At 37.2% G+C, this 26,211-nt stretch overlaps 1 protein-coding gene across 1 annotated transcript in view; it reads left to right on the top strand.

The window, feature by feature from the left end:
- The first annotated feature begins 494 nt into the window (after positions 1 to 494).
- Positions 495 to 26,211, top strand: part of LOC134530598 (WD repeat-containing protein 11-like) — an 87,943-nt gene continuing 62,226 nt past the window's right edge. The window contains exons 1-6 of the mRNA XM_063365573.1: positions 495 to 946; positions 7,350 to 7,539; positions 13,923 to 14,034; positions 15,477 to 15,630; positions 22,561 to 22,734; positions 25,091 to 25,319. Coding sequence (XP_063221643.1) covers positions 934 to 946; positions 7,350 to 7,539; positions 13,923 to 14,034; positions 15,477 to 15,630; positions 22,561 to 22,734; positions 25,091 to 25,319 — 872 coding nt within the window. The 5' untranslated portion in view covers positions 495 to 933. The remainder of the gene's footprint in view (positions 947 to 7,349; positions 7,540 to 13,922; positions 14,035 to 15,476; positions 15,631 to 22,560; positions 22,735 to 25,090; positions 25,320 to 26,211) is intronic.

Genomic DNA, 26,211 nt, shown 5'->3' with positions numbered 1-26,211 from the left:
GCTTGATGTTTTGATTTGGTACAATGAAAGAACATGGGCATACTAACTTGTGTTATTACAATTTATATGTGAATGTAAAACAGTTACAAAAGAAATTATTTCAGAACACCTGAGATAATTTGTTTGTCTTGTGATGTTCTAGTATTTGTTATGTCCATACTCTTTCGACGTAACAAATTAAAACAGCAAGCATCTTGTACCACAAAACCAAGGGATCAATTTGGACACGTTATACGATAAAATTACGTCAACCTAGGCTAAACTTTAAAACCTGTAGAGAGAAAATATGAACTAAATGATGATACATATCTCTTAATTTACACGAAAATCTGAAAGTTAGTTAAAGTTCAGTATCGCATATCCAAGTTTTTCACTTGATCCCGAGGTACATGATGCTTGCTGTTTTAATTTAGTGCGTTGAAAGATCCTGAACATAACGAATACTTGTAATATAACAGTGAATAATAATCTTAAGATTATTACTAAATATGCACTTTCTTTCTATGAATTAAACACTTAACCTCACAATTATTATTAATAAGTGTTTTTTATATCCACCAACATGGCCGTGCTGTTATGAAAATAAAAACAAAGTCACGAAGTTGGCCGAAGGTGAAGTCTTCGGGCATGTTCGGGTTGGTCCTCAACCCTTTGTGAAACGTAGGCTTCCCCCTGTGTGTATACTGTATCGTGATATTTTTGTTGTAATTTTGTCTTAAATTTTTAAATGTTGATAAAATTCCACATCTGTATTCACTATTAAGCACTAGGTAATTGTGATACTAGGCTGCTAAATAATGTAAACAGAAATTAGTGGACGGTTTGAAGTTGCTTAAATTGTAGAATTGTAGATTTATCTTAGCTTAAATTGGTACTTTACAGGTTTCTGCTCATAAGTGAATCATATTAGAAAGGCATGCTGCTAATCTTCCCATGATTGGTCTAGGTTAGATCAGCTATTTTATTATGTCTTCTTCAACCTGCTTTCTCACACTCCTTTAAACTTAACGCCTTTATCTCATCGCCCCCTTACTCTTATAATACCCTTCCTGTAAGTCCATTGTACCCGGCGACCCGCCCTACTATGGACTGGAGGTAAAGGTGTTAAAGAGAAAGTGCAGGAGGCTCCACGCAAGAGCCAAGAAGCGAGGTGGGAAGGGGCTGAATGCAGAAATGAAGGAGCTGGCGAAGGAACTGGGAAAGAAAACTAGGGAAGCAAGGGATGCGTACATGGAAAGGTTGATGGAGAAATGGGGGCGGAGAAACTGGGCGGATCTGTACCGATATGTTAGGAGAGTAAAGGGGGAGAAGGGACTACCGGTATTAAAGGGGTGAGAAGAGCAAGAGAGTGTGGGTGACCTGGAAAAAGCTCATTTGTTGCAGGAGCAATACTTATCGGTTTTTGTAAACGGAGGAGTATGGTGTGCAGCACAAGGGGAGAAGTCAGGGGGAGAGAGAGGGTTGGAAATACAGACGGATGATGTATTAAGGGAGTTGAGGAGACTGAATGTGAGGAAGGCGGTTGGGTCAGATGGGGTAGGAAACAGGCACCGGTAAATATGTAGTTGAGCGGTATCTGCGAAAAAAAATGTTAAAAATCCGAAAATACCTTTATTAGACACTCTTCAACTTCCTCTTTTCATTAAAAGGCGGCGGAGGTAAGAAATTCCAAATACTTTAGGAGATATCTTTTTTTTTAAATTTCATCACAATTATACCAGTGCATTCATGTGGCATTCCGCATTGTTTCTTGTTTACGAGTATCTATTTTTTTATTGGATAATGATGTCATGTGATTGTTCGTGATAGGCCAGAATTCAAATGAACCAATAAGTGATTTTTTAGTTCATTTATTGTTTAAAACGGTGTTTAATTACCGCCTTCAACTTAGGCGAGTTTTTAACGTTTCTAATTTTATATTGTTGAGCAAGTAATAAGTAACAAAAAAATTTTACGTGAGTTGTTTCTGTTCATACTTTGTCCCGGTTTGTTAGGTCAGGTCAGTTACATTATAAATACTTTAAAACTAAAGAACCATTGAAATAATTTCATATTATTTCTAATGTACGATTAGTTTCAAAGTATTTATAAGGTAACTGACCTGACCTAATCGACCATTTTCATTAATTAGGCATTCACAAACACACGGCAAAATAAAAAAATGGTGTCGGCCGAATGATAAACACAGGTCTTGTATGCAAAATAAGAACGGCGATATCTCCTAAAGTATTTGGAATTTCTTACCTCCGCCGCTTTTAATGAAAAGAGGAAGTTGAAGAGCATCTAATAAAGGTATTTTCGGATTTTTAACAATTTTCTTCGCAAATACCGCTCAACTACATATTTACCGTATAATCAACACGCGTTTTTGCGTCGAACATTAGTGACGGAAAAAGTAGTGACAAAACGCAAATGTTCTGTATTTTACCTTTAAGAAAATGCTATTTTTACAGAACCTATACCAAATGATAATTTGATAACCAAGCCTTCAAAGAAAAAGTAATTTTAACACATGCAGAATTTTTGTTTATGATAATATAGTTTTTTTCACAGAGAGGTTTTTTATGACTGCAAACAAATAGTGTGACTGGAAGCATGCTGATGTTCTGTTAACTTGATTTATTTTTGTAAATATGTATGTGTTTGAATGATTTGGACATGGGTTAACGATTTGTATTTTCCAGTTGTGATTACATCATGCAGTTCATGTGTTATAACCCTTGTGTCACGTTCGTGTAAGACGGGCTGACACTCCATCGCCTTGATTTGAAGGGGTCGCCACGTCTTCCCCTCCAGACACTGTCGTTGCACTAAGGGGTGGTAAAGGGGAAGGCAGCCTATGCGCTCAGCGATAAGAGAGACGGTTCAGATTTAACTTTCCCCCCTATATCTGCAAGTACTGTATGCGCAGTCATTGGAGGAGGGACAGCTGCCAAGGCAGTGGAAAGAGGCTGTGGTGTTGCCCATCTATAAAGGGAGTGGAAATAAGGCGCACCCTGCAAACTATAGGCCGGTCAGCTTGAAGTCAAGCGTAGGCAAGGTGATGGACAGGCTGGTAGTGAGATACATAGTAGAAAGAGTGGAGGAAAGGGACTGGATGGATGAGAGGCAGCACGGCTTCCGGAGGGGTTACTCCTGTGAAACGCAGATGGCGGGGCTGCTGGAGGACTTGGTGGAGGCAGTGGATGAGGGAAAGCAGGTAGACGCTATTTTTATAGATTTTGAGAAGGCTTTTGACAGGGTGCCGCACAGGAGGGTGATGGAAAAGGTGGAGGGGTTGATAGAGGACAGGAGGGTGGTAAATTGGACAGGAGACTTCTTGAGGGACAGGATCCAGCGAGTGAGAGTGGGTAAGGAATGGTCAGAAGAGGGAAATGTTACGTCAGGGGTACCACAGGGAAGTGTCATGAGACTCCTGCTCTTCCTGATCATGATGAATGATGTAGGGGAGGGGTTGAAAAGTAGGCTACGGTTGTTTGCGGACGATTGTGTGCTCTATGAAACTGTGGGGGAAGGGGCACACCTGGCAGAGGATTTGGAGAAACTGGAGTGCTGGTCAAGAGAAAATGAAACGGGGATAAACGTAGGGAAGACAAAGGTGGTGAGGTTCACGAGGAAGCGAAGGGTCTAGGGAAAAGTGTACTACTGGAAGGGACAGGTGATCCAGGAAGCTGAGGATTATAAGTACCCGGGAGTGATCCTGCAGAGCGACTTGGGGTGGGGAAAGCAGGTCAAGAAGGTGGTGAAGAAGGGCAGGAGGGGGTTGGGGCTGCTTACCAGGACACTGAAAGGGACAGGTAGGAAAGTTAAGGAAAAGGTGTACACGACATTGGTAAGGCCAGTATTGGAATATGCCGCGGCGGTGTGGGATCCCTATGTGGAGAAAGAGATTGAGGAGTTGGAGAGGGTGCAGCACAAGGCAGCGAGATGGGTGACAGATATGTGGAAGGGAAGGCGAAGGCAGGATGGGGGAAACACACAGACCATCGGTGATGATGAAGGAGCTGGGGTGGAACACACTGCAAAAAAGGAGGAAAGTAGAAAGGCTAGTGAGAATGCATAAAGTAATTTGGGGGGGGGGGGGGGGGGGGCTGGGGAAAGCTGGGAGCTACGTTGAACAGAGGGCTGTATCGGGGAAGGGGGGATCACGAGTGGAAGATTCAGAGGGAATGGAGACGGACAGAGAGAGGAAGGCAGGTATTCCTTGTGAGGACGGGGCGAGAGTGGAACGATCTTGAGGGGAGGACATTGGATGTGGGAGGAGGGAAGGACCTGCGAATGAGGCTTCAGAGGGGGGAGGAGTGAGGGTGGTTGGGGGGTGGGAACTCCTTGCCACCGGGCGGATGCCCAATTGCAAGTGAAATATATATTGTATATTACTCTCATAAGGTCCCTACCCACCTGTTCACCTCCACAACTTCTGTATCTCCTACTCTGGTCTTTCTTTTCAATATACTCTCTGAGTAAACTATTTGGTAATTATCAGACATCATGAACGGAAAAAAAATCTGAAAACATGGTTTTCACACACTACACACGTCCCTAAATTTACTCCGAAGGTATGGTTTCGTAATTCCTACTAGTTTGTGAAAAAATTAAATTTTTATATCATTCATTGTTTACCTGCTAAAAATAGGAAATATATGTTGTACATATAGTTTAGACGTTCCTGTATTTAACCTGAAAGAAAGGTTTGTTAATTCTTACTGGTTTGTGAAATAATAATAGTTTACAGCTTACATTACAATACTTAATGTATTCACACAATTGCTGACATACATTTTGACCTGTTATTAAATTTTTTTTGGAGAACGTTAGTCAATGTAGGTGGTGTTGCAATAATGAAATTTGTTTAAATAATGACTATTGCAATTGTGAGAAATTTTTAATGCTTATATTTTTCATTTCCTTGATCCTGCGATGGCATGATCCTGTAAATTTTCTTTGGTACATGATGCTTGCTGACTTAATTTAGTACATCGAAAGATTCTGCTCATAAAAAGTAAACTTGTAATATAACAAATAATTACGACCTTGTTGAATAAAAAAGGAAATATATTTTGTATTGTTATTTCAATGACTTAATTAAAACAGCAAGCATCATGGAACAAGATATACAGACCATGCCATTTGGATCAAGAGATAAACTTCGTTACATGATACGGAACGTTTACCTAAGATGTAACTTAAGTAAACCCCAATCTTGTGGATGCTGGAAGTTGAGATCACAAGATCCCAGATCGTCACATCAAGCTCTTGGTAGGTGACTTCAATTCCCAGTGGGGTAAAGCATGAAGGTACTGATAGAGAATTTATACAACTGACATCTTGCCAAGAGAAATGAGTGACTCAGATCTTTTGAAAACTGTTATATGATGTGAAACTATAAATTACCTCTAACAATCTTGAATGAAGTGATGCCTCAGATGGGTGGAACACTGATTGCAACCATAGATTTGATGAGTGTATCACAGCCTGGATGAATTTGAACTCAATAAGCAACGGGAAGACTTTGAGGATTCAATAACATTTCAAAGACAGTCAAGTATGATCTTCAGGCATGTGAAGATATCTTACGATATATCAAAACTTTAAAAAAATTGGATGAAGAATTCATATTTTACAACACCAGAAGCTTCTACCAGGCCTTCAACGAGGAACTCTACAGGTATAATCCACAGTACTTGTATTTCGAGAACACTATGAAAGTTCTAACAGCAGGAATGTGAATTTTCGGGCAAACTTCTTTGATCTATTGCTCAACTACATAGAGGCCAAGGAACGGCTACTCATTGAAGAACCACTTTCTATTTGATCCACCAGCTCAATAGCAAATCATACTGCCATAAAACATCTCAAAAACTATAAGTTGCCGGGAGAAGATGGCATCATGGCAGAAGCTCTGAATACTGGCATAAGTGTGAACAATAGAGGCCCTACACAAGATTGTGGTCGACTGCCAGGATACCAGCAGGATACTATATGGCTGGAGAACAGCTCTTATATACTCATTGCACAAGAAATGTGACCAAAGTGATGTGAACAACTAACAGGCAATATCGCTTTTGCTGGTAGTCTACAAAGTGCTCTCAATGATTCTGTAGAACAGAGAAGAGAGTCACTTTGATCTATGGGCAAGGAGCACAAATATTGCTGTGGTATGATGCAATAGACTGCCAGAAGCTCTTCTCAGAAATATGAGAACAAAGACTGAATCACAACTCATGCACCATCATTGAACAGACCCTCATGAATACCACATCCATGGTGTGAAAAGGCAATGAATGGCCTCACATCTATTTTGTGAAGCTGATACTCAACAGTTAGCCAAACCTGGGAAAATAAAATGAGATATCTAGAAATTCATTGCATTGGAAGCTGGGACTCAAAAGATAGATATCAGAAACATGACTTTCATAGATTGTGAACCTGGCAAACAATTGTGAGGATGTTGCCATTGCTCTACAAGCCCTACCAAGACAGTCGTGAATACAGGACTGCAGACATCGTATGACAAGACCAAGCACTTCGAGAATGTGCACCCTGTAAAAACCCCTTTGATATTTATCCATGGAGCAACTGGGAAATTTTATTGCTTCCAGTATGAATAGGTCCACCCCAATGGCAGTGATAGTCCACCATAGAAACACGTATAAAATTCAATGCAGCTTACCAACTGTCATGTCACTGATACATCAAGAAGTGCATTTAGAAGAATGGAAATATACATAAACTAGTCAGATCCTGTATGCAGCAGAGACAGGAAAGATACCATGAATCTCCTTGAAAAATGCTAAAAGACATATCCTCATGAAAATATTGGGTCTCAGAATACTCCCAGTTGGAACACATTCACTAAAAGCAAACTCTAAATTGTAGCGATAGTTGGAAACGGCCAACTCTGGCATGTGTAGGCAGCTGAAGTTCTACAGGCACTTTCTATGAATGGATAACAATAAGCTTACCTAGGATAATATCTCAATGATAAAAGGAACTTATAAGACTGGAATCCTTTGGTTAAACGATGCCCAAAAAACCTGGGTTGTGCTGGAATTTCTACCTTCATACCCTATACAGCTCCAAATTTGGGTGATACGGTTAATTTTTGGTCCCTATCACCCAAACATACAAGGATGTCTCTGAAACCAATCTCACAGGAGAAAAAAATAATTATTAGCTGGGCTTAAGAGATATAGGGATCGAAAGCAAATACCGGTATCAAAAAATAACTATTCATGAGAACTACATAAAGGGCTTCTGTGTGTAGTGTAAATTTTGTTTGTAATTGCAGTCATGCATTATGGCTCATGACTTGAGGTTGTTGGCACCACCGTGGGTTTTGTCTCCAGTGTACCCTGAAGTGGAGGCAGAAATGGGCGAGGTCGACGAGGAACACGGCCAGAAAGACTCCGCGCTGGACCGTGTCCCGTCGGTGGAGGAAGAAGACCAGCAGAAGCAGCACATCTTCCACATTCCTCGTGTCGCAGCCAGGACCATCACTGGGCCAGCCAACCTGCAGAACCAGAATGCAATTGACTGGTATAATAAATATACTTCCTGTGTCATCATAGTGTTAACAGGCTCTTCTCATTTTCAGGTGTGACAGTGGTCTAATTATGAAATCACTCACCTCCCGCCAAGTAAATTTGGGTTTGATCCCAGGCAGGTTCTGATGTGCTTATTTGGCATGGATATTTCATATTCGAGGCATTTTTTTTAGTAAGTACAATTTTTACATAAGCTGCTACAGTGCTGCGGTCGGGATTATATGCACATGCAGGCTGTGTACCTACATTTCTTGGCAAGCCACTGACGCCATTGTGGAAACATTGTACCATGTTTACGTTTGTTTGGGAGTACTTAAAATGCCTCCGCCGATTGAGAATCCCGCTGATTGTGAATTACGCGCTGTGATTATTTTTCTTAGTGCTAAATATGTGACAGTGGCTGAAAACATGCTTCGAATATAGCAACACAACATTACAGAACAGAACTTACCTACATGCACCATGCCAATGTTAAGCTAATGGCCATGCCATTCTTATCAAGACATTATTTAAGTTCTACAAAAATTTTGAATGGATTGAATAGAAAATTACTAATATTTTAGCTACATATAGATATTTAGTCTAGGGTAAATCGTACATAGAGTTTCTATAATTTAGGTACCAGAAATATCTAGAATGTTTCAACAAGAAATACTAACTTTGAAATCTACCAAAGGAATTTTTCTCATTTGCATTTTCTTTTGGAATGGAGCCTTCATTTTCAGTTTGGTTTCAATTACCTGCAAAATGTAATCTTTCTTGCATTTGTGAGTGGTATTTTTTTCTTTCGCTTTACATAGAATAGAAGAGATTGCTGAATATAATCTCTAATGGAGCACAGCACTCAGCTGCTCACATTGCATTACTTCTCTCTTGATCACACAAGACTAAATTCTTCTCCAGTTTAGTAGTACAAAATCGTTCTGTTGTCTTATATGTGTTATTGTTTTGCCTAGTTCTACTCCCTCATTAAGTCTTCTATTCCAACAAGGCTCTGTCTTATTCTGCATGCAGTGTACTCTCACATATTTTTGAATTTATACTTCTTAAGGTGTGTTATGAAAAAATGATAAGAGTGAATTTTTACGATGCGCCCGCACCATGCAATGAAATTTTCACTGAAGGAAAATAAGGCTACATACCTATAAAAAAATATGTGTGTGCTATGAAATCTTAGACTTGGTGATTGATATTAAATACTGGTCCATATAATTAAAACCACATATTTATTGTGAATATTAGTGATAGAAACTATGTATGTATATTTTTCAAGTTTATTTTCAAGTGATTTATATTAGTGAGGTTTTGTTCCCATATGTATAATGATGTCAGGTTGCCTGTAAGCTTGCATTGTTTGTTACCACTCACCACCTCTGGCTAGCTCGAAAATAAGTGATGAGTGTACATACTGGTTGGTAGCAGGTCACAAAGTAATTTATACGCAATGTTTGATGTATTACCTGTTTTTTTTTTTTTTTTAATTTATGTAAAAATCACAATATATTCAGCACAACAGAACACAAAAAAAAATTAAACTACAGCCAGAAAGGAGAAAAACACGTAGACGGTTATTACGAATTACATTATATTGCCCGGATAAGTTCCGGGCAGCGACGGCTGGACAAAACCCTTTGTCGCCTCGCTGTGGGCTTTGCCTACGACTACAGTCAAAAAAAAGTTCTTATTAATCAAAATGTCCGGAAAGAAAAGGTTATTAGGCCTTGTCTGGCCGTATCCGCAAAGTTGTACTTTTATGTTATGCGAGCCATTGCCCGACCACGACCTGCTTGGCCTGGTCTTCGAACAATGATCGCTTGGCACGCTGCTTGGACAATGACTATCTTTACAGCCTTCCTTCCCTTTGTGCGGGCAGTGTCTTGGGCTCCCTGACGTAATTTTCAGCCAATCATGGCGCATGGCAACAGAAACTTCCACGAAATTCTTACTTCTGTTCCCACGGTGCAGCAATTTTCTCTCTCTCTCTCTCTCTCACACACACTCCCGTGACAGTAAATCAAATGCCTAGCTTGTGAAACAAAGCCTCTGTCGTGGAAATAACGAAGGAGAATTACGTCAGCATGCCTTCCCACACAAAAAAGCCACAAAAAATATTACTTCAAAAATAAACTCATGCATTTAAAAAAAAAAAAAAAATCAATAAACCCAGTGAATTACGTTCACAATAACTTCTAAAAGGAAAAACTTTATATCTAACCTGAAATATGACAAAAAATTTCTAACAAATTATTATTACTGGATTGCATGGAGAAGGCTGTAATCTGGGTAGTTACATGTTGTAACATAGCACAATTCCTGCTCCCTGCTACTGTTAACAATTAACTGAGAAGATTTTATGTTGCTAATGTTTTCTTAATGTTTCATAATTAATTCGTGCTCATGTTTCTTCTATTGTGCATAGGCATTTAAGATATTTTGTTTGTGTTTGAATATTAATTATTATTAATTTCGGTTAGGTTTTACATAAAGCTGAATGTAGTGTTTTATATTATTATTTTTTCACTCTTAATTTGTTTGGTCAATTAAAATTAATATGTCTATTAATTATGTTTTTGCAATTATAAAGCTTATTCTGGTTAGTGAGGCGATAACATTCAAGAAGGTTTAAAAAGAAAGGAAGATACAAGCGTGACACGGGCGCAACACTCTGTCACTAGCAAGTTTTTTTTTTCATGCCTCAAGTTTGTGCGTTGTTGGGAAAACCCAGCGCGTAGGCGCACGGCTGGGCAGCACTGGACTAGAACTTTCGCAGGGTGCTACTTCGCCAGCCAATCAGAATGAACCTTGAGGTGATGTGATGTGTCTTTCCAGTCTTTCAGAGAACAATGTTTTTACAGTATTATTCCCTATATGGACATGATTCTGATTCTGTATTGTGATTGGTCAGTTGAAACATGGGGTTGCCTCCCCTTTGTTTTCACCTTTGTAACGAAAGGCAACTACGTGATGCAAAAATTCTTTTTACTCCATTGTTGCCGCATTCAGTCGCGTCGTCTGCAGCTCACAAAAATGAAGTGCGATTTTGTGAATAGCTAGTGTCACGCCTAGTGGTGGGTACCAGGCCGAATTTTAACTTTTTTTAAAATTAGGTTTTTGGCCTTCTAACTTGAAATTTGACCCCAGGCATCGGCATTGGCTCATGGTGACTGTTGTCACCATCCCGGTTCATATCTGCTGGATATCTTACAATACTTAAAAGATTGAGGGACTTAAATTTTTTTGATAATCGTGTGACAAGCTACAGTGAATATGTGAAAGATCATCTGAATCTGTTATGTAAGTTGTGATCTGCTGTTGTTTTTTGAGAAGTAATAATAATACAAAAAACTGCTTTAAAAACCTTTTTTATTGTAAATGCAACCAAATACCAACTTTTATCTTAAAGGAAAAATTCATTCTCAATGTTGCCAACAAGACAAACTTAAAAGCATAACTTCAAAATCATGACATAAAAACATCATAAACTTTCCAGTGATGAAAGTGGTCTTGTTACTATTCTGGGTTGCTTAGCCAGGCCAACCTGGAATGTAACATTGCACATGGAGGGAGTGCCTGTCTGTGGAAGGTTTAGTAGTCTCCTGGCCATTTTCATATGATTGTTTTGTGGTTGTGTTCCTGTAGGTTTTAATATTTGCATTTTAAATTATTATTATTATTTAATAAATAATTAAAAATAATAAATGAAATAATTAATTTATACAAATGTTTATATTAATATTGAATCCTGTATAGGTATACAAATTTTTTAATTTGTTTAAATTTATAATGTACTAACTGTATGTATAACATCACTCCAGTATTTTATTATATTATTTCTATTAATTATTTGCATGCAAAATTAAAGTTAATTTTTTAATATGACAAGCAAGTATAACTTCATACATGCAGACATGAGTACAGGCATCCATTTTTTGATAAATATGTAGTTGGGCGATATTTTTTAAAAAAAAATTTTAAATTCCAAAAAATACCTTTATTCTATGCTCTTTAACTTCCTCTTTTCATTAAACCCGGCGGAGATAAGAAATTCCTAATACTTTAGGAGATATCGAATTTTTTAATTTTCATTACAATACCTGTGCATTCATGTGGCTTTCACCATTGTTTTTTGTTTATGAGTATGAATTTTTTTTTCTTGCGGTGTTCACCATTGTATATCTTGTTTATGAGTATGATTTTTTAACGTTTCAAATTTTAATGTTTTATTTGTTATTTGGATATTGTTGCGCAAATAATGAGTAAAAAAAATACGTGAGTTCCTACTGTTCATCATCCTTTGTCCCGGTTTGTTATGTCAGGTCAGTTACATTATAAATACTTTAAAACTAAACAACAATTAAAATTAATTCATATTATTTTTAATGTCCACTTAGTTTTTAAAGTATGTATTTATAATGTAACTGACCTGACCTAATCTACCATTTTAATTAATTAGGCATTCACGAACACACTGCAAAATAAAAAATTGCTTCGGTCGAATGATTGCACAGGTCTTGTATTGCAAAATAAGAACGGCGATATCTCCTAAAGTATATGGAATTTCTTATCTCCGCCGGGTTTAATGACGAGGAAGTTAAAGAGCATAGAATAAAAGTATTTTCGGAATTTTCAAAATTTTTTTTAACACATATTGCTCAACTACATATTTACCCATTTTTTAATAATCATTTAAGAATTTTTACATTTCATCAGTAAATTACTTCAGTATCTTTTGAATGTGAAATTAACTGGCAAGAAATATGCTTGCATTCCAGAGTAATTTAGAAATGACCTTCCTTTTAATTTAGACTCAAGGTGGTTAACACACTGAAAAAATAGATGTTAGACTCTTTTTATTTATTTATTTAAAAATTTGAACTTAATTTCTTGTCAACAGCAAGATCATTAGAGATGGGTGAACTCAACAACTCAGTTCAAGGAGTTTGGGGGATGAATCTGCCGTGGTCTATAGCAGTGATAGGCAAACATTTGTAGGAGAGCCAGAGGAAAAAAACTACCTAGGCAGGCCAACAAAATTTACTTAAGGAGATATATATAGAAAAAATGATTTTTTATATAAACACAAAAGCTGTAAAAAAAAATTTCCACTTCACTCATTATTAAAAACACAGTTTTCTGAATAAGATTTATGTTTTTTATTTGCCATTTCGACAAATCAAAAATGTCTCTTAAATACTTTATTCAAAGCAAACAACTTATAAGACTATGCAATTTTGAAAAAGGCCACTGACTCTGACTGAACTGAGAGTATTACTCATCCACTGTGGCGTAATGTGCCGATAGGATAGTGATGGGCAGAGGGGCAGGCAGCGGCCGGAGTAGTGGGGATAACTACATGTTTGAGTGTGTGTCTTGCTCTCGTACTACTGCATAGCCATCTCTACTAGAAACGGCTATGAGTAATACTCTCAGTTCAGTCTGTCAGAGTCAGTGGCTAGTTACACAGCACTTCTCAACTCAGTATTGCATGTCCCTCTCTTGTTTCTAAGTGCTACATTGGCCTAGGGCCAGTATTTTAACTTTTCGCAGAATCGTTATGCATCTGGTCACTCACTGGTCGTTGTTGCTCCTGGGTGCTGTGTCGAGTGGCTTCCCACATGCTGACTGACAAATTACTCTGGCTTATGAAGCCAACACTTGACCGAGTTTTGTTTGTTTACAAAAATGTGTGCTTTTTCCTTGTGCAGATTTTCAAAGCCTGCTCGTTGCTGATTGGCTGCCGGTTTTCTCGCTCCCTTTTCTTTCCGTCCATCCTTGCTTCCTACATCACTATCCCTACTCCCTCTCGGTTCTGCTGACCTGCTAATTCCTCATCCTTAGCTGTTTTGAATGTTTGTTGTGTCACGCTGGTCCATATTATGTTATCGTTGTGTAACTGGGAGTCGTCCCTGTTCGAATCGTGCCTCCAGTATCCTTTTAAACTGTTTATAGCTGACTATGTATTCCCCCATTTCTCTATCGGGTGTTTTGCTGGCTGCCTCGTTCCCTAACTCATTAATAACTTATCTTTACAGAACAATTTGAAATCAAAAAGTAACTCCCGGGTCTTTAAGTGTATTAAGTTATTTATTTGTAATTTTTAGGGCCATGTCAGTATGTAACTATCTGTGCATGTGCATGGAGTTATTTCAGGAAATCATAGAAAACCAAAATATGGATACTTAGCCAGAGTTTGAACCCAATTTCTATGGAATGCGAGTCCAGCTTGTTATATTTGCGCCATTTTATCAGCAGAAAGTTATCTCATAATTTGAACAGTAACTCAGTAGTCAAGCAAAAATTTAAGTATTGCAAATGATGTGTTGTTAGTTGTTGTGTGAAATAAGTTAGTAAAGCAGTCTTTGTGTTTGATTTCAGGGGACACCATGGTCTTCTGGCTTATGGATCCAACTATACTGTTGTTGTGATCGACACCAAAAACATTCAGCCAGTACAGTGCCTGGACAAACACAAATCTATGGTTAACCATGTAAGTTGGGGAAGAACATTTTGTAGCATTTTGCAAAGCTTGGATCCTGTTACTTTTTTTAATTACTTTCCATTTTGTTGGTGGATAGAGGTAAATTTATCTCATTTCAAAAATAACAAACATGGTCTGTTGTTGACTAACCATGACTAACCTTGACTAAATTTACTGTCCATAGGTATGAAGAACTGAAGGTAAAAAAAAAGTACCTTAACAGAGGCATAAAATGATATTTTATAAATTTGGGTACTCTCAGTCGTACAGGCCTCTAGGCAATTATTAAAATGGGTATCTGGGGGTTATTTTCTCTGGAAGTATTTGAAACTATGCAAAAAAATTGTACAATTTTAGATGCTTTTTTTTATACTTATCGCTGTGTGTTGACGGCTTAAGTTATTTTTACCTTTTGATGGATGTGACTTCTGGTTGTACAAAAGACACAATACACGTTTATTTATACACCATATTTACATTTTGTTTTTGCTGATTAATGTTTTTGTTGTATATCGATACCTCTTGATTGAAGTAAAGAAAAATTTATAATGTTTTGTAAATTAAACCACTACAACAATTTTTAGTTTGATAATTTTGTTATGTGCAAAACAGGAAAAATGTAGTAATGTAATCATCCATTGTATAGTCATATTTTGCACAATCATTTTATCATCAAAACTGGTAAATTTGAACACATTGCACTAGCACAGATGATTGAAATTCAAAGTGTCTAGATAAGAAATGTTACAATCTTACATAGTGAAAATTAATAAAAGTGAGAGACAGCTATGTGATTGCAGTAGTATTTGGTTTTTCTCTGGTGTGTACTGCACACTGTAATGGCACATAGTCTTTTGCAAGATCTCTTTTCTCTATCTCTCTCCCTGCATGGACACACCAAAACACTTAGGCCGAACGCTAGGCAAGGTTGCCATGGGGTGCTGAAACGAGAACGGCATAGCAAAGAGTTACGGTGAAAAAATGCTTAAATGTAACCTAAAGTTACTGACGTGTGATAGTACAGTTTTAACTAGTGTTTTATAAATGATTTTATTCTACCTTATATTATTTTATAGTAAAGAAACATTGCGTGTCCCATCTACTACTATATTTTTACTACATATTTTTTTGTATTCTCATTTTCATCGTAATTGATGTTCAACAATCCAACAAAAACGCTAATACGGCGTGGCCTTGGTTCCTAATGTGCTGTATTAATGAGCTTTTTATTTATTTTTTCTTGGTACAAGCTTATGGCGAGCTGATTAGTTGTGCCATATAATAAACATAAGCCCTGTAAATGTTATGTAAATGCACAAAAAAAATTATTTAAGCTTACATAAAATTCATATTGAGTATGTATTATTATTTCTTAAAATGTGTGATACAAGAATGAACACTGAGCACAGGTTTCGCTCGTGCCAGTTACTGGTAGCACTGTGCTGATCCAGGTGTTGTGGGGGAACAATGAGCAAGTACAACCAGTTGCCGAACCAGTAGTCTTGACGCTCGCATCTTCAGACACCACCGGCCACATAATCCTTTGGAATGTTGCAATGGGCATTGCACAGGCTGTGCTGCAGGAAGGGAACAAGCCTGTGTTAGGTGAGTTGCTTTCTTTCACATAGTCACACTTTGCCTTTAGGTGAAGTTCTTTATCTGTTGAACTTCCCTAGTTTTATCTCCATGCATTTTACAGACCTGTGTTTTGGAACACTGCGCTTCACCTTCCTTTTCTTCCCGTGCTATTGAATTGTAAGCAAGTTACATGTCATGCATTCATCTTATTTGCTACTAGTTTCCTTTCTAATCTCTTCATAATCCTCTCCAACACTTAAATTAGTGAGATGGGAGAGCACTTGATTTGATTTCCTTAATCTTTCTGCTCATGCCAGTTAAAAAATTATTAAATTTTCTATTCCACATAGCTTCTGCTTCAACTGTGCAGATTATTCACTCTGTTTTTCAGCCCTTATTTTCTCCCAACTTCCTTTAGATATCTTGTTCCACTCTGGTCTCTCCTACCCTATGAATATTCCTCTGCAGCCTTTTTTTCTTCTTGATTCATCTCCTCTCACTCCTTGATCACTTTGAACAGCCTCACCTGCCTTTCTGTCCACCTCATTCCCTGCAGCTCTTCCCATCCCCTCTTGTCACCACATACCTATTACTATAGACAATATTGTTACGAATGTGAGCAAGGTCACGACATGAGCAGGTGAAGAGCTGGCTGGCGGCTGCTGTAACATGAGATGTGTCGTGCGCACCTGGGTCGCCGCTTTATCTCCCTCCAGCACTCCGCTCCCACCGCACGGCACTGTTAGTTTGACATCCGAAATCTGCCAGCTGGGAGTTGCGCGAGCCGCCGACACGTGTTTTCGAGAGATTTCTTCTGTCGGGACGGCTCGGAGTGACGCGACAGGCCCCGGCCACTCTCATGAGTTCTGGAATTGCGCCGGGGCCTATATATATGCCCGAGGACGTCAGGGGTAGAGTCAGTTCAGAGTGTGGAGTCGGGAGCTCTCCCGCGGCGGAGTTTCCGGGCGATAGTGCCGCGGGTGCGGCAGAGTGGCGAAGTCCTTGGACGAAGGTTCCAGGGCAGGGAGTGAGTGAGTGAGTTCAGTGGAGTCGGGAGTTTTCCCGCGGCGGAGTTTCCGGGCGATAGTCACGGGCGCGGTGGAGTCCCGAGCAAAGTTGCGAGTGAGGAGTCGAGCGGATCACCGGCAAAGGGGAAGTGCGGAGGCGGAGTGTGGCGACGGAGTCCCGCGGCGGAGACCCACGAGGGGTGCTGCGGTGAGAGTTGTGCCAGAGGTGCGGCCCAGCGAGGTGTGTGGAACGAGTGATTGGGGAATAGACCTTTCTTTAAGTGTAATTAATTATTTGCCATTTTAGAAAATTTTTGTAACTGACATAAGTAGTGGCAATAAAGAAAACTGTGTACTGTAATAAAATCTTTAATTGGGCTATCCTTTACGAACCCGCGGTAAATCGTAACAATATTATATGGTGAATTGTAATAAAACCTAAAAACACCAAAAAGCACGCCAGTATACCATATAACATTGAAATAAAGTTAATACACCACAAGACACAGTAATGCAACTAAAATCATGAAACTATCAGCATTTTCAATTAAAACTTAACTCTAATGACAAATACGTAATCTTTTAAATATTAAATTCAATGAACATAATTTATTTAGCATGAAGTTTGTAAAATATAAACAAAAAATAATTGTAAAAATTTTACTTCTTTTTTAATTTTTGCAACTGTTATTAGTTACTCATTTTTACATCACAACATTAGTACATTTTTAATACAAAAATATTTAACAGATTTATTTTATTTGTTCCAAATAGTTGGACGTGCTTATTACAAATCATTATATTGTACAAGGTCATCATGTATCATTCAAAATGACACCATTTTGGGATCATGAAACTTTTAAGTGTTATATTTGTTCAGTAATATGCTATCCCTTTTTAATAAACAGATTTCATAAAAAAATAAAACCAAAATATACATTTTCAAAAACGAAATTGGTCTGAAAATAAAACCTTAAAATCTTATCTCTACCCATTACCCATCTTGCTGCCCTGTGCTGCCCCTTCTCCAACTCACGATCTGTCACCAGTTACGGGTTCAATGCTGCAGCCATAGCCTTGGCCTGACCAATGTGAACTCTTCTGACTTCACCTTTCTGTCTGCTCTCTCCAGGACTTTCCAAGCAGTCAGCACCCCCTGTGTGTGTTCACTCCACCACAGGTCTTTCTACTTTAACATTTCCATGTATTTATAACGGTCTGCCTCCCCTCTCTACTATTGTACAGTTTGGTGCGAGAATCAGTCACTCACATGATTTGTGCCATGGCATAGATGAATCAAAACTGAGTAAGTTTCTTGATTACTACACCATTGGCCTTTTCATGGTATATTGTATAAATGCATGTTCATACAGAGAAACTTTGATTAACAGTCACCATTCAGATCAAGGCTGTGATAATGACAGAAAAAGATTGGGTATCCCGTGTGTTTGCAGTGATTATTATCACATGTGCGACTTTTCACACCCATTATAATTACACCAGTAAATATTCATTGAAAATATTTGTGACAGAACAATGAATGCAAGATAGCTATAGTTTTAAATTGACAGAACTAGCCATTACTAATAGTAATGCTGAGAAAAAGAAAATGAAAATCAAATACTTGAAATGTTAGGATGTGTTTCAATTTTTTAGGGGTGATTGCCAAAAAAAAGGTAAGGTTTGACAACACATTTAACAAATTGTACCGAGTTGTTAAAAAAAAAAATATTTCTTAACATTCAGCTCTACCCCTTCTTTTGATATCACAATGAAACAGAGATTGTTTAATTGTATTTTATTAGATATTTTGAATTTTTAAAATCGCTGTGTCCACGGAGTGGACCACACAGGTTACGGAGTGGACACATTTTGATAACAATGTGAATCTCAGTAAATGAATACATTATACCTAGATAAAATCAATGGAAACAAAATACTGCCTAAACTGAGCAAATTACATATTGTATGCAGAGAAATCAAAATCAAATTGGTATTGGTTTCTTCGGAAGGAAACTGGTTGGGCTAAAATGTTACATATGTCAGAAGCCTCAACATCATAAATGTTTCTGTCCTCTGGAATACAAAATTTTGTCAGTCCAGTTTTCTTAAGAAAAATCACTTGGTAGTCTTTGTAATCTACACTTTTTCCCTCGACAAATGCAACAAAGTGCTTCAAAGTTTTTTCCCCCGCACACTGTATAATGACAAAATCATTTGGTTTGAGGCTCGTTAGGGTTTCTTGTCTCGCCATCATGATGTGAACTCTTTTCTCCTTCACTGTCTGTGTAGATGTCAGACACGGACAGACATTTATTTTTAATCACTACTATAAATTAATTAAGGGAACATAAATGTAGTCTAAGGGTGGGGTGAGTGGAGTGGAAAAGTCTTTATTTGCCCTTTAACCTAAAGGTCTTGAGAGCCGATGAAGGTGAAATGACATGAAAGGACAACAAAACATCCATACCCATGCCCGGATTTAAACCGGGAACCCCTCGCACCCCCGAACATGTGAGAAACTGGTTGCACCACAGTGCCCGTTTAAGGGGTGTAGTATGTTAGTAGCATGCACAACCATGCAGGATACCAACTTATTTAGTTTGCCTTCCCGATAATTTAAACTGTAAAAAACTCAATGTTTCAAAGGATACATTTCCTTTTTGTCCCAGCAATTTGAATCTTTCCAAGATGAAAATGCTTGCAGGAAGTTCCAGGATCACACTGTAAATATGTGAGACGTCTAGCTTGCAATACATAACCTGTTAAGAGTTAATTGGTGAATCTGTGTGGTACCTTTAAATGTGGGTAGGTCTTCAGGCACTTCCTTATCCATTTCCATTATAGACTGCTCGGTAATTGTTTCTATTCTAGGGCACCTTTTCTTCAGAAGTGGAACAATTGTCTGACAGTCGGTAACATCAGCTCCCTTCGCTACTAGGTCATCAGCAGTTCTTTTCAGAGATGCTTCTACTCCATCAGGAGCACCTTTTCCATGACCACTCTACAAAAAATGCCATTGATTACCTTTGCATCAAGTTCCTTGTGCAAATATCCAATGAAATTTAATTTTTTTTTTATTTTTGTATTGGCCAGTAGCTCCATCGGTTAAAAAATGACAACAGTTCACAGATTCTACATTTTTTCTCACAAGTTGTATGATAGGTTTGAGATGAGCTACAACTGCAGCTGGATCATGTCTGTTACAATCAGAAAAGGTTCCAATGCACTGAGGTTCCTTCCCATAGCTATATAACATACCAGTATGGATAGAAACATGAGTTTTGAGGCTCCAAAGTGTGATGCTTGAGGTGCTCTGAAGTATTTACACTCAAAGATCTCACTGAAATCCATATGAAACAGCACGTCTCCAGGAAGAAGATTTTCTTTCACACTTTTGATCTGTCTATATTGGTGATAAATATTTGAAGTATGCTGCATGTATATGGGGATCCTATCATTCACAAGTTCAAATATTTTTTTTTGTTGTAACTATATTACACTTAATTGTTTTTTTGCACAAGTCTTTCTTTTCCTTTAACCAATGCTGGGATTTTCTTTGTTACCCATTTCTGATAACTTGTTTCGTCATCAGTGAATGATGTTGCAAGGTTAACTGTTCTCATAGAGCACACACAGCAGGTTCTTTCAAGACATTTCCTTTTGCTGGAATCACAACAAAAATTTTTAAGAAGATTGTCGCGAGAATTCTCCAAGATAAGGCTCTCTGTATGTGCTTTGCCAGTAAGTAGAATCATGTTTTCATGCATTTTACAGAGACAGGTTTCCCTGTCAGAAACTTTTGGGTACAGTATCCAAAAAGGTTTGTACCTACAAAATGTCCTGAAACTGATATTTCTAAACCTTGTATTTTCTTTCCTGAACAATGTAACTTGGTGCTTTAAAGTATAATTCAGGTATCGTTTCTGTTTTTTTATTTTCTTTCTTTTTATTGTTTCTTTTTTGCCAGAGCATAGTCTACTTGCAAGATTAGTTTCCAAAAATAATTGGACTGGGTGTTCTGTCTTACGGATAGTGATTCCTCTACTTTTAAGTGTCGAGCCATAACACTTAACATTTGGACTTCTATTCAATTTATTTGAGGTTATTGACCTTACTGACTCAAGATACCTATACTTTTTGACAATCTTTCCTGTTAGAACACTCAGAACTGTTTTTTTCTTAGACACTGTTCCAAGTTTCTTGAAACTATCTAGTATTTGTTCTTTCACTACTTCCCCAAAAAGGATTCTCCGAGTTATTTCATCTTTTGTAGTTTTTCCATCAGCAAGTAATTTTGTAACTCGTTTTCTTGGTGTATCATCAGCTACATTTTTTGATGTGTGTCTAAATCTTTTAAGTCTTTTCTTGTATTTTTCAAGTATTTGCATCAGTCTCTTGTTTTCTCCTTCAAGCTGCTTTTTATTGTTCTTAAGTTTTTCTCTATTCCGATTAGCTTTTTTTTTGCCACACACTATTCTACTAGTAGAGGGCAATACGTTCAGCGGACATACAGGTGAATCTGGAAGGGTGCTATCTCTCAAATTTCCTTAAATTTCTTTGCTTTTCTTCAAATACTCTCTTTGTCTTTTTCTTTTTGAAGCCACCATTTCTTTCTCAATGCTCTTTGTTGTCTGCCAGGAAATTTTTTAATCAACTGCTTTCTCTTGTGATAACGCTTCCTTTCTTTTGCTTTCTCTTCTTCATATTTGATTGAATCATTTCTTTGTTTCTCTATGGCTTTTCTGATGGATATTTTTTTCATTTCCTGCCTCCGTTCTACCGAAGAAATTTTTCCTTGATTTTTACTTTTACATTCTTTTTTGCCCGTTTTTAGTTAAGTTTGGATTGAATTTTGAGTGTGTACATTTGTGCTAAACTAACTGTGCTTTCATTTCCATTGTGTACTTTTCTCCACCTGGATGGGTTATTTATCTACCTGCAACACTAATTTTAGAGTAAAAATTAATAAATAAAATAAAGTTTTTTCATAAAATCACAAATGTTCCACTCCGTTGACATGGCAGTCCACTCCGTGGTTTGAGAGTTCCATGTAGTGGACAAACTTTTAGATTTTAACATCATATGCTCTGAATTTTGAGGTTAGAAAACCTGTAACTATTTTAAGTTTAATATGCAAATAAATATTGAATTCTGGAAGGAACTGTTTAAAAAAATTGACTTCACTTACATTTTTATTGATGTCCACGGAGTGGAATGACCATATAACATAGGGTCAAAGTCACAAACATAAAGTGTAATAGTTAGCTAAATCACAACAGCATATCCAACAAACCATACTAAAACAGTAATATGGCTTCCATTTGAACGTCCAGCTGCTTTAGGGCATCAGTGCTGCTATCTGGTGGCGGACAAATTACTTGGTAGCTCGGTCAATGGTGTTACGAATATATACTGGGGGACAATTGATTTTATTTTTGTTACCATTGTTATAAAATGGAAGTATTGAAATTTTCATTTGATAACATCTGATATTCAGTATTATCAATAAAAATAAGAAAGTTACTCTATAGCTTCACATATTTTAAATAAAATTCAATACACTTTGAAAGATTATACACGGGACAGGCCACGGAGTGGACAATCAAAACGTTTTTCTCATGTGTTCTCTAGTAAATACTATTATTTTAATAAAATATAGGATTAATGCAATTCCTTACATTATTAACTAGGCACTACTGTAGGTAATGTTATCAGGAAATGTTTTTGATTTTGATATCGTAAAATCAGAAGGACATCGTTTCTACCCCTTTTTTTTTTTTTGGCAATCACCCTTAGACAATGATATGTGATATAACAGAAACTGACCTTCAAACGAGTGATGGTTAATCAAAGTTTTACTCCTTGTAAGTCATAAAGAAGTTTCTGTGTTGAAAGTGGGTTGTGAACCTGTTACCCTCCTAAGGAAGATTATTGTGTGTCGTCACAGATATGAAGTGGGTGTCTGGGTTCGACTGTGCACAGCATTTGTTGGCTGCTTTGCACCCCCCGTACTCTCTCATCATCTGGGACACACTGACGAGGACTAAGCTCTGGAAGAAGACCTACACTGAGACGCTGGTCAGTTTCAGCTTCGACCCATTTTCAGCATCCAGAATGGCTTGTGAGTGGCCCCATTTGACTTATGACCTAGCAGAGTAACTTCCATGTGTTGTTTGATAACTTATGTTTTTTGTTATAATTTTTAATTGTAACTAACATTGTATTACTCACCGCATGTTTTTCATTCTACCTAATTGTGTGTTATGTAAACTATCTCTCCAGTAGGCCTGTCCAAATATTCAAATTTTTGACTAGGAATTGTAGTTTACTACGTGCTTTCAATTCAGCCTCGAATACTAACACTTAGAAATAATGAATATTTGACATAGCATACCTTGTCAGTTAATTGTAGACCAATGTTCACTGAGTTGAGATTAAGTCATTTGTGCAATATAAGTACCCTCTTTGATTTTTTAATGGGACTTCATAATAAAACACATGACCAATAAGCAATGTTTTAAAAATGTGTCAAGTATTCAAAGTTTTTTACATTACTGTCTTTCTAAACAGTATAGGAAAAATCATGTGACTGATTCAAAACACGACATATTGGTGACATTTGAAACTAAATCAAAATATTATACGTACTCGTTTTGTCACCCATACCAAAAAAAGTCAACAACAACTATGGATTACAACACTACAAAACACGGACACTCCAATTTGAAGGCCCTTTATAGGGGGGGACGCCATAGTTTCAACTGTATATAAATTGATAGTCACAATCACTCTGACACCCTGCGACACAATAATAGCTTACTTGCTATATGCATCTATGATGAAACAGACGTTGAGACTTGTCAAAAGCAAAAAAAAAAAATCAGCTTTTGGATATCAGATAAAACTAGCAGAAATTGTGTTAAAAATATTGCTGAACTAAAATATATTTCATAGATATGTGTGAGATATGTGTGAATAACTAGGGTTTGAATATTATGTATGAACTCATTTAATCACTATTTTAGGAAAAAATAATTAAAGAAAATCTATTTTTTTTTGTAAAAAATATTGGATTTCATGTCATTTTGTGGTTTACAATAATTTTCGGGATCACTATGTAGAGTAGCAGATTCTGGAAAATAAGGTAAGTAGGAATTGAAATGAAGTGGTGGGTTAGGTTAGCTGCATAATTAAAAAAAAAATATATATTTTTTTATTTCAAAATTCAGATAATTAAAAAAAAATTATAATTATAATTTTTGTAGCTGACTTTAACCTAACCAACCTTTCACTTAGTATTATGTGTCTGATTTCCCACATTTACTTTTCATTTCCTATGTATTTGTTACATGATATGGAAAAACAAATTATTTGGTTTCTAATTATCATTCTTACTATTAAAATTTGTTTTAGAGAATAATTTGGTATTCATATTCGTATTTGATTCTTACTAAAACACTGATATTTGCACAGGCCTACTTTCCAGGAAATTTTTTTCCTTTAACTAACCAACTTTTTGCAACAGATTGTATTTTGAAATTTTTTTAAATATTATTTTATTTAGTAATACAATGAATGGTGTGTTATTTTGTGCACAATTTTATATAGTACCTGGCTTCCCCTCAGCCCCACAATATTTTGTCCGGCAGTTCAAAGTAGACGTGTAATCAAAAATAATGTAACTAACCAGAAATAAATGGGGCCCAGATAGTTCGATGAACAAGTGATGATATTGAACATAAAGGGCTGAAGTAAGCAATGTGGATCAATAAAAATTAAGTTTGCACCTAAGAGTGAAAGCAGGTAGTCAGTGGTCAACTAACTCTCAATACTGGTGAATGTTGGAAGCAGGTTATTGTCATAATGACTTATTGGTTATAAACAATTGTTTAGAAATGTTAAAAACTGAAAAATATTTTTTACAAACCCATTTTATTAAATTACTACTTATTCTATAAATTTATTAGAGAGAAGATTTTGAATAAATTTTTTAAACTGCCAAATGAATACAGTGATTCTGTGGCCTAGTCCAGGTGTGGATGGGCTTCCTGAACAGTTTAGCTTTCCCAATACATCTTTTGCTGTAGATCAAACAGCAACCTTTTAGAAGAGCAAATATAACCTTCTTGACCGTACCTCTCCTGGCGTTATACCACTGCCCTCATACTTCCTTTTCTTTCCACACACCGCCTCCACTCATGTATCTGAAAACACAAATTAATATTTCAATTTGGTACTATCAGACTTGGACAGCCTTTGCACACACACCAATCGATACCTGCTCTCACTTTTCACATTGTAGTCTAAATTCGTGGGTACTTTCCTTTAACCAGGCAGAAGCCACGAAGCCTTAAAATTTGCCTTAACTCTTGAGTGCCCACTAAAGAGTATCTCAAAAGCAGTGGCGAGGTAGGTTACACAAACTGTAGTCGGAGCAATGCCATCAATGCACTTTACCGGTGTTGCTTTTCCTGCAGTCCTCTGTTCGGACTGTATATTGTTTGTGGACGACTTCATGCCATCAAAGATTCCGTCTTCCAACGGTCGCAAGTTCTACATCTCGAGCCCTCGAATCCAGCCTTCTGTGGGCAGCTCCCGCGGCAGTATGTCCAACCTTACATCTGTCGGTTTAGAAGAAAAGCACCGCACCAAGGATCGGTTGCGGAGACTCATGAAGGATCTAGTCGTAGGGGAAACTAAGCCCAGGTAAGAGTCGGTTCATCCAGCTGGTCAGGACCAGTAGTCGGTCATGCCGATGCTATTGTGCAAGTACTTAATAATTACTTAGGAATGTATTCAAACTCTTTCTGATGCTAATGAGATTGAATTTTTGAGAGATGTGTTAGTTTACTATAAATGTTTATATTGTAGATAAAGCATATTCCTCTGTTATTGTGCTTGACTAATTTATGTTTGATTGAATTATTTTTGTGAATTTGATAATATCTGTACTAATATAGTGCTTGGGGTTTGCATGCACTTACGTCATTCATTCTTTTATCAATTACGCAAACTGAGGTGTTAAATCTGTTACATTCCAGATTGGCCCGGCAAGGCAACCCAGAATTTACCTCATTCGCTTGAAAAGTTTATAATGTTAATTTGCAATGACTTGGAAGATAATTTTTTATGTTATTCTTTTCACCAGCAATTCATTAAATGGAGCAGTTTTTTCCTTCTGATCTTTAAAATAAAAGAATTTTTATAATTTTGTATTATAATTTTTTTAAAACATAACGCTGATGTAAACTTGCATATCAGGTCCAGATTATGTCCCTTACATCTCCATTGTAGCTTGTCGCTCAATTTAAAAAAAAATTAAATTTCTCAGTAGAATTATTTAACCGAAGTCATAATCTTTGAAATTCTAAGTCCTGGGGGGATAATGAAGGTCACCCATGGCCAATGACAATGCCTGGTGTCGAATTTCTAATTATAAAATATCCAAAAAAGATTTTAAAATAGGTTACAATTCGGCCTGGCCTTGACCAGCAGGCGTTAAATTAGCTCGTCAAACTTTCACTTATTATGTATTTGGGAAGATGCTGGCAACGCGACCGCACGCGGCGAAACTCGAGCGCCAACTGGTTGTACAATA

This window comes from Bacillus rossius, chromosome 3 (genome assembly GCF_032445375.1).
Source record: "Bacillus rossius redtenbacheri isolate Brsri chromosome 3, Brsri_v3, whole genome shotgun sequence".
In the NCBI taxonomy this organism is placed as follows: Eukaryota; Metazoa; Arthropoda; class Insecta; order Phasmatodea; family Bacillidae; genus Bacillus; species Bacillus rossius.
This window is presented reverse-complemented; position numbering and strand designations above follow the sequence as displayed.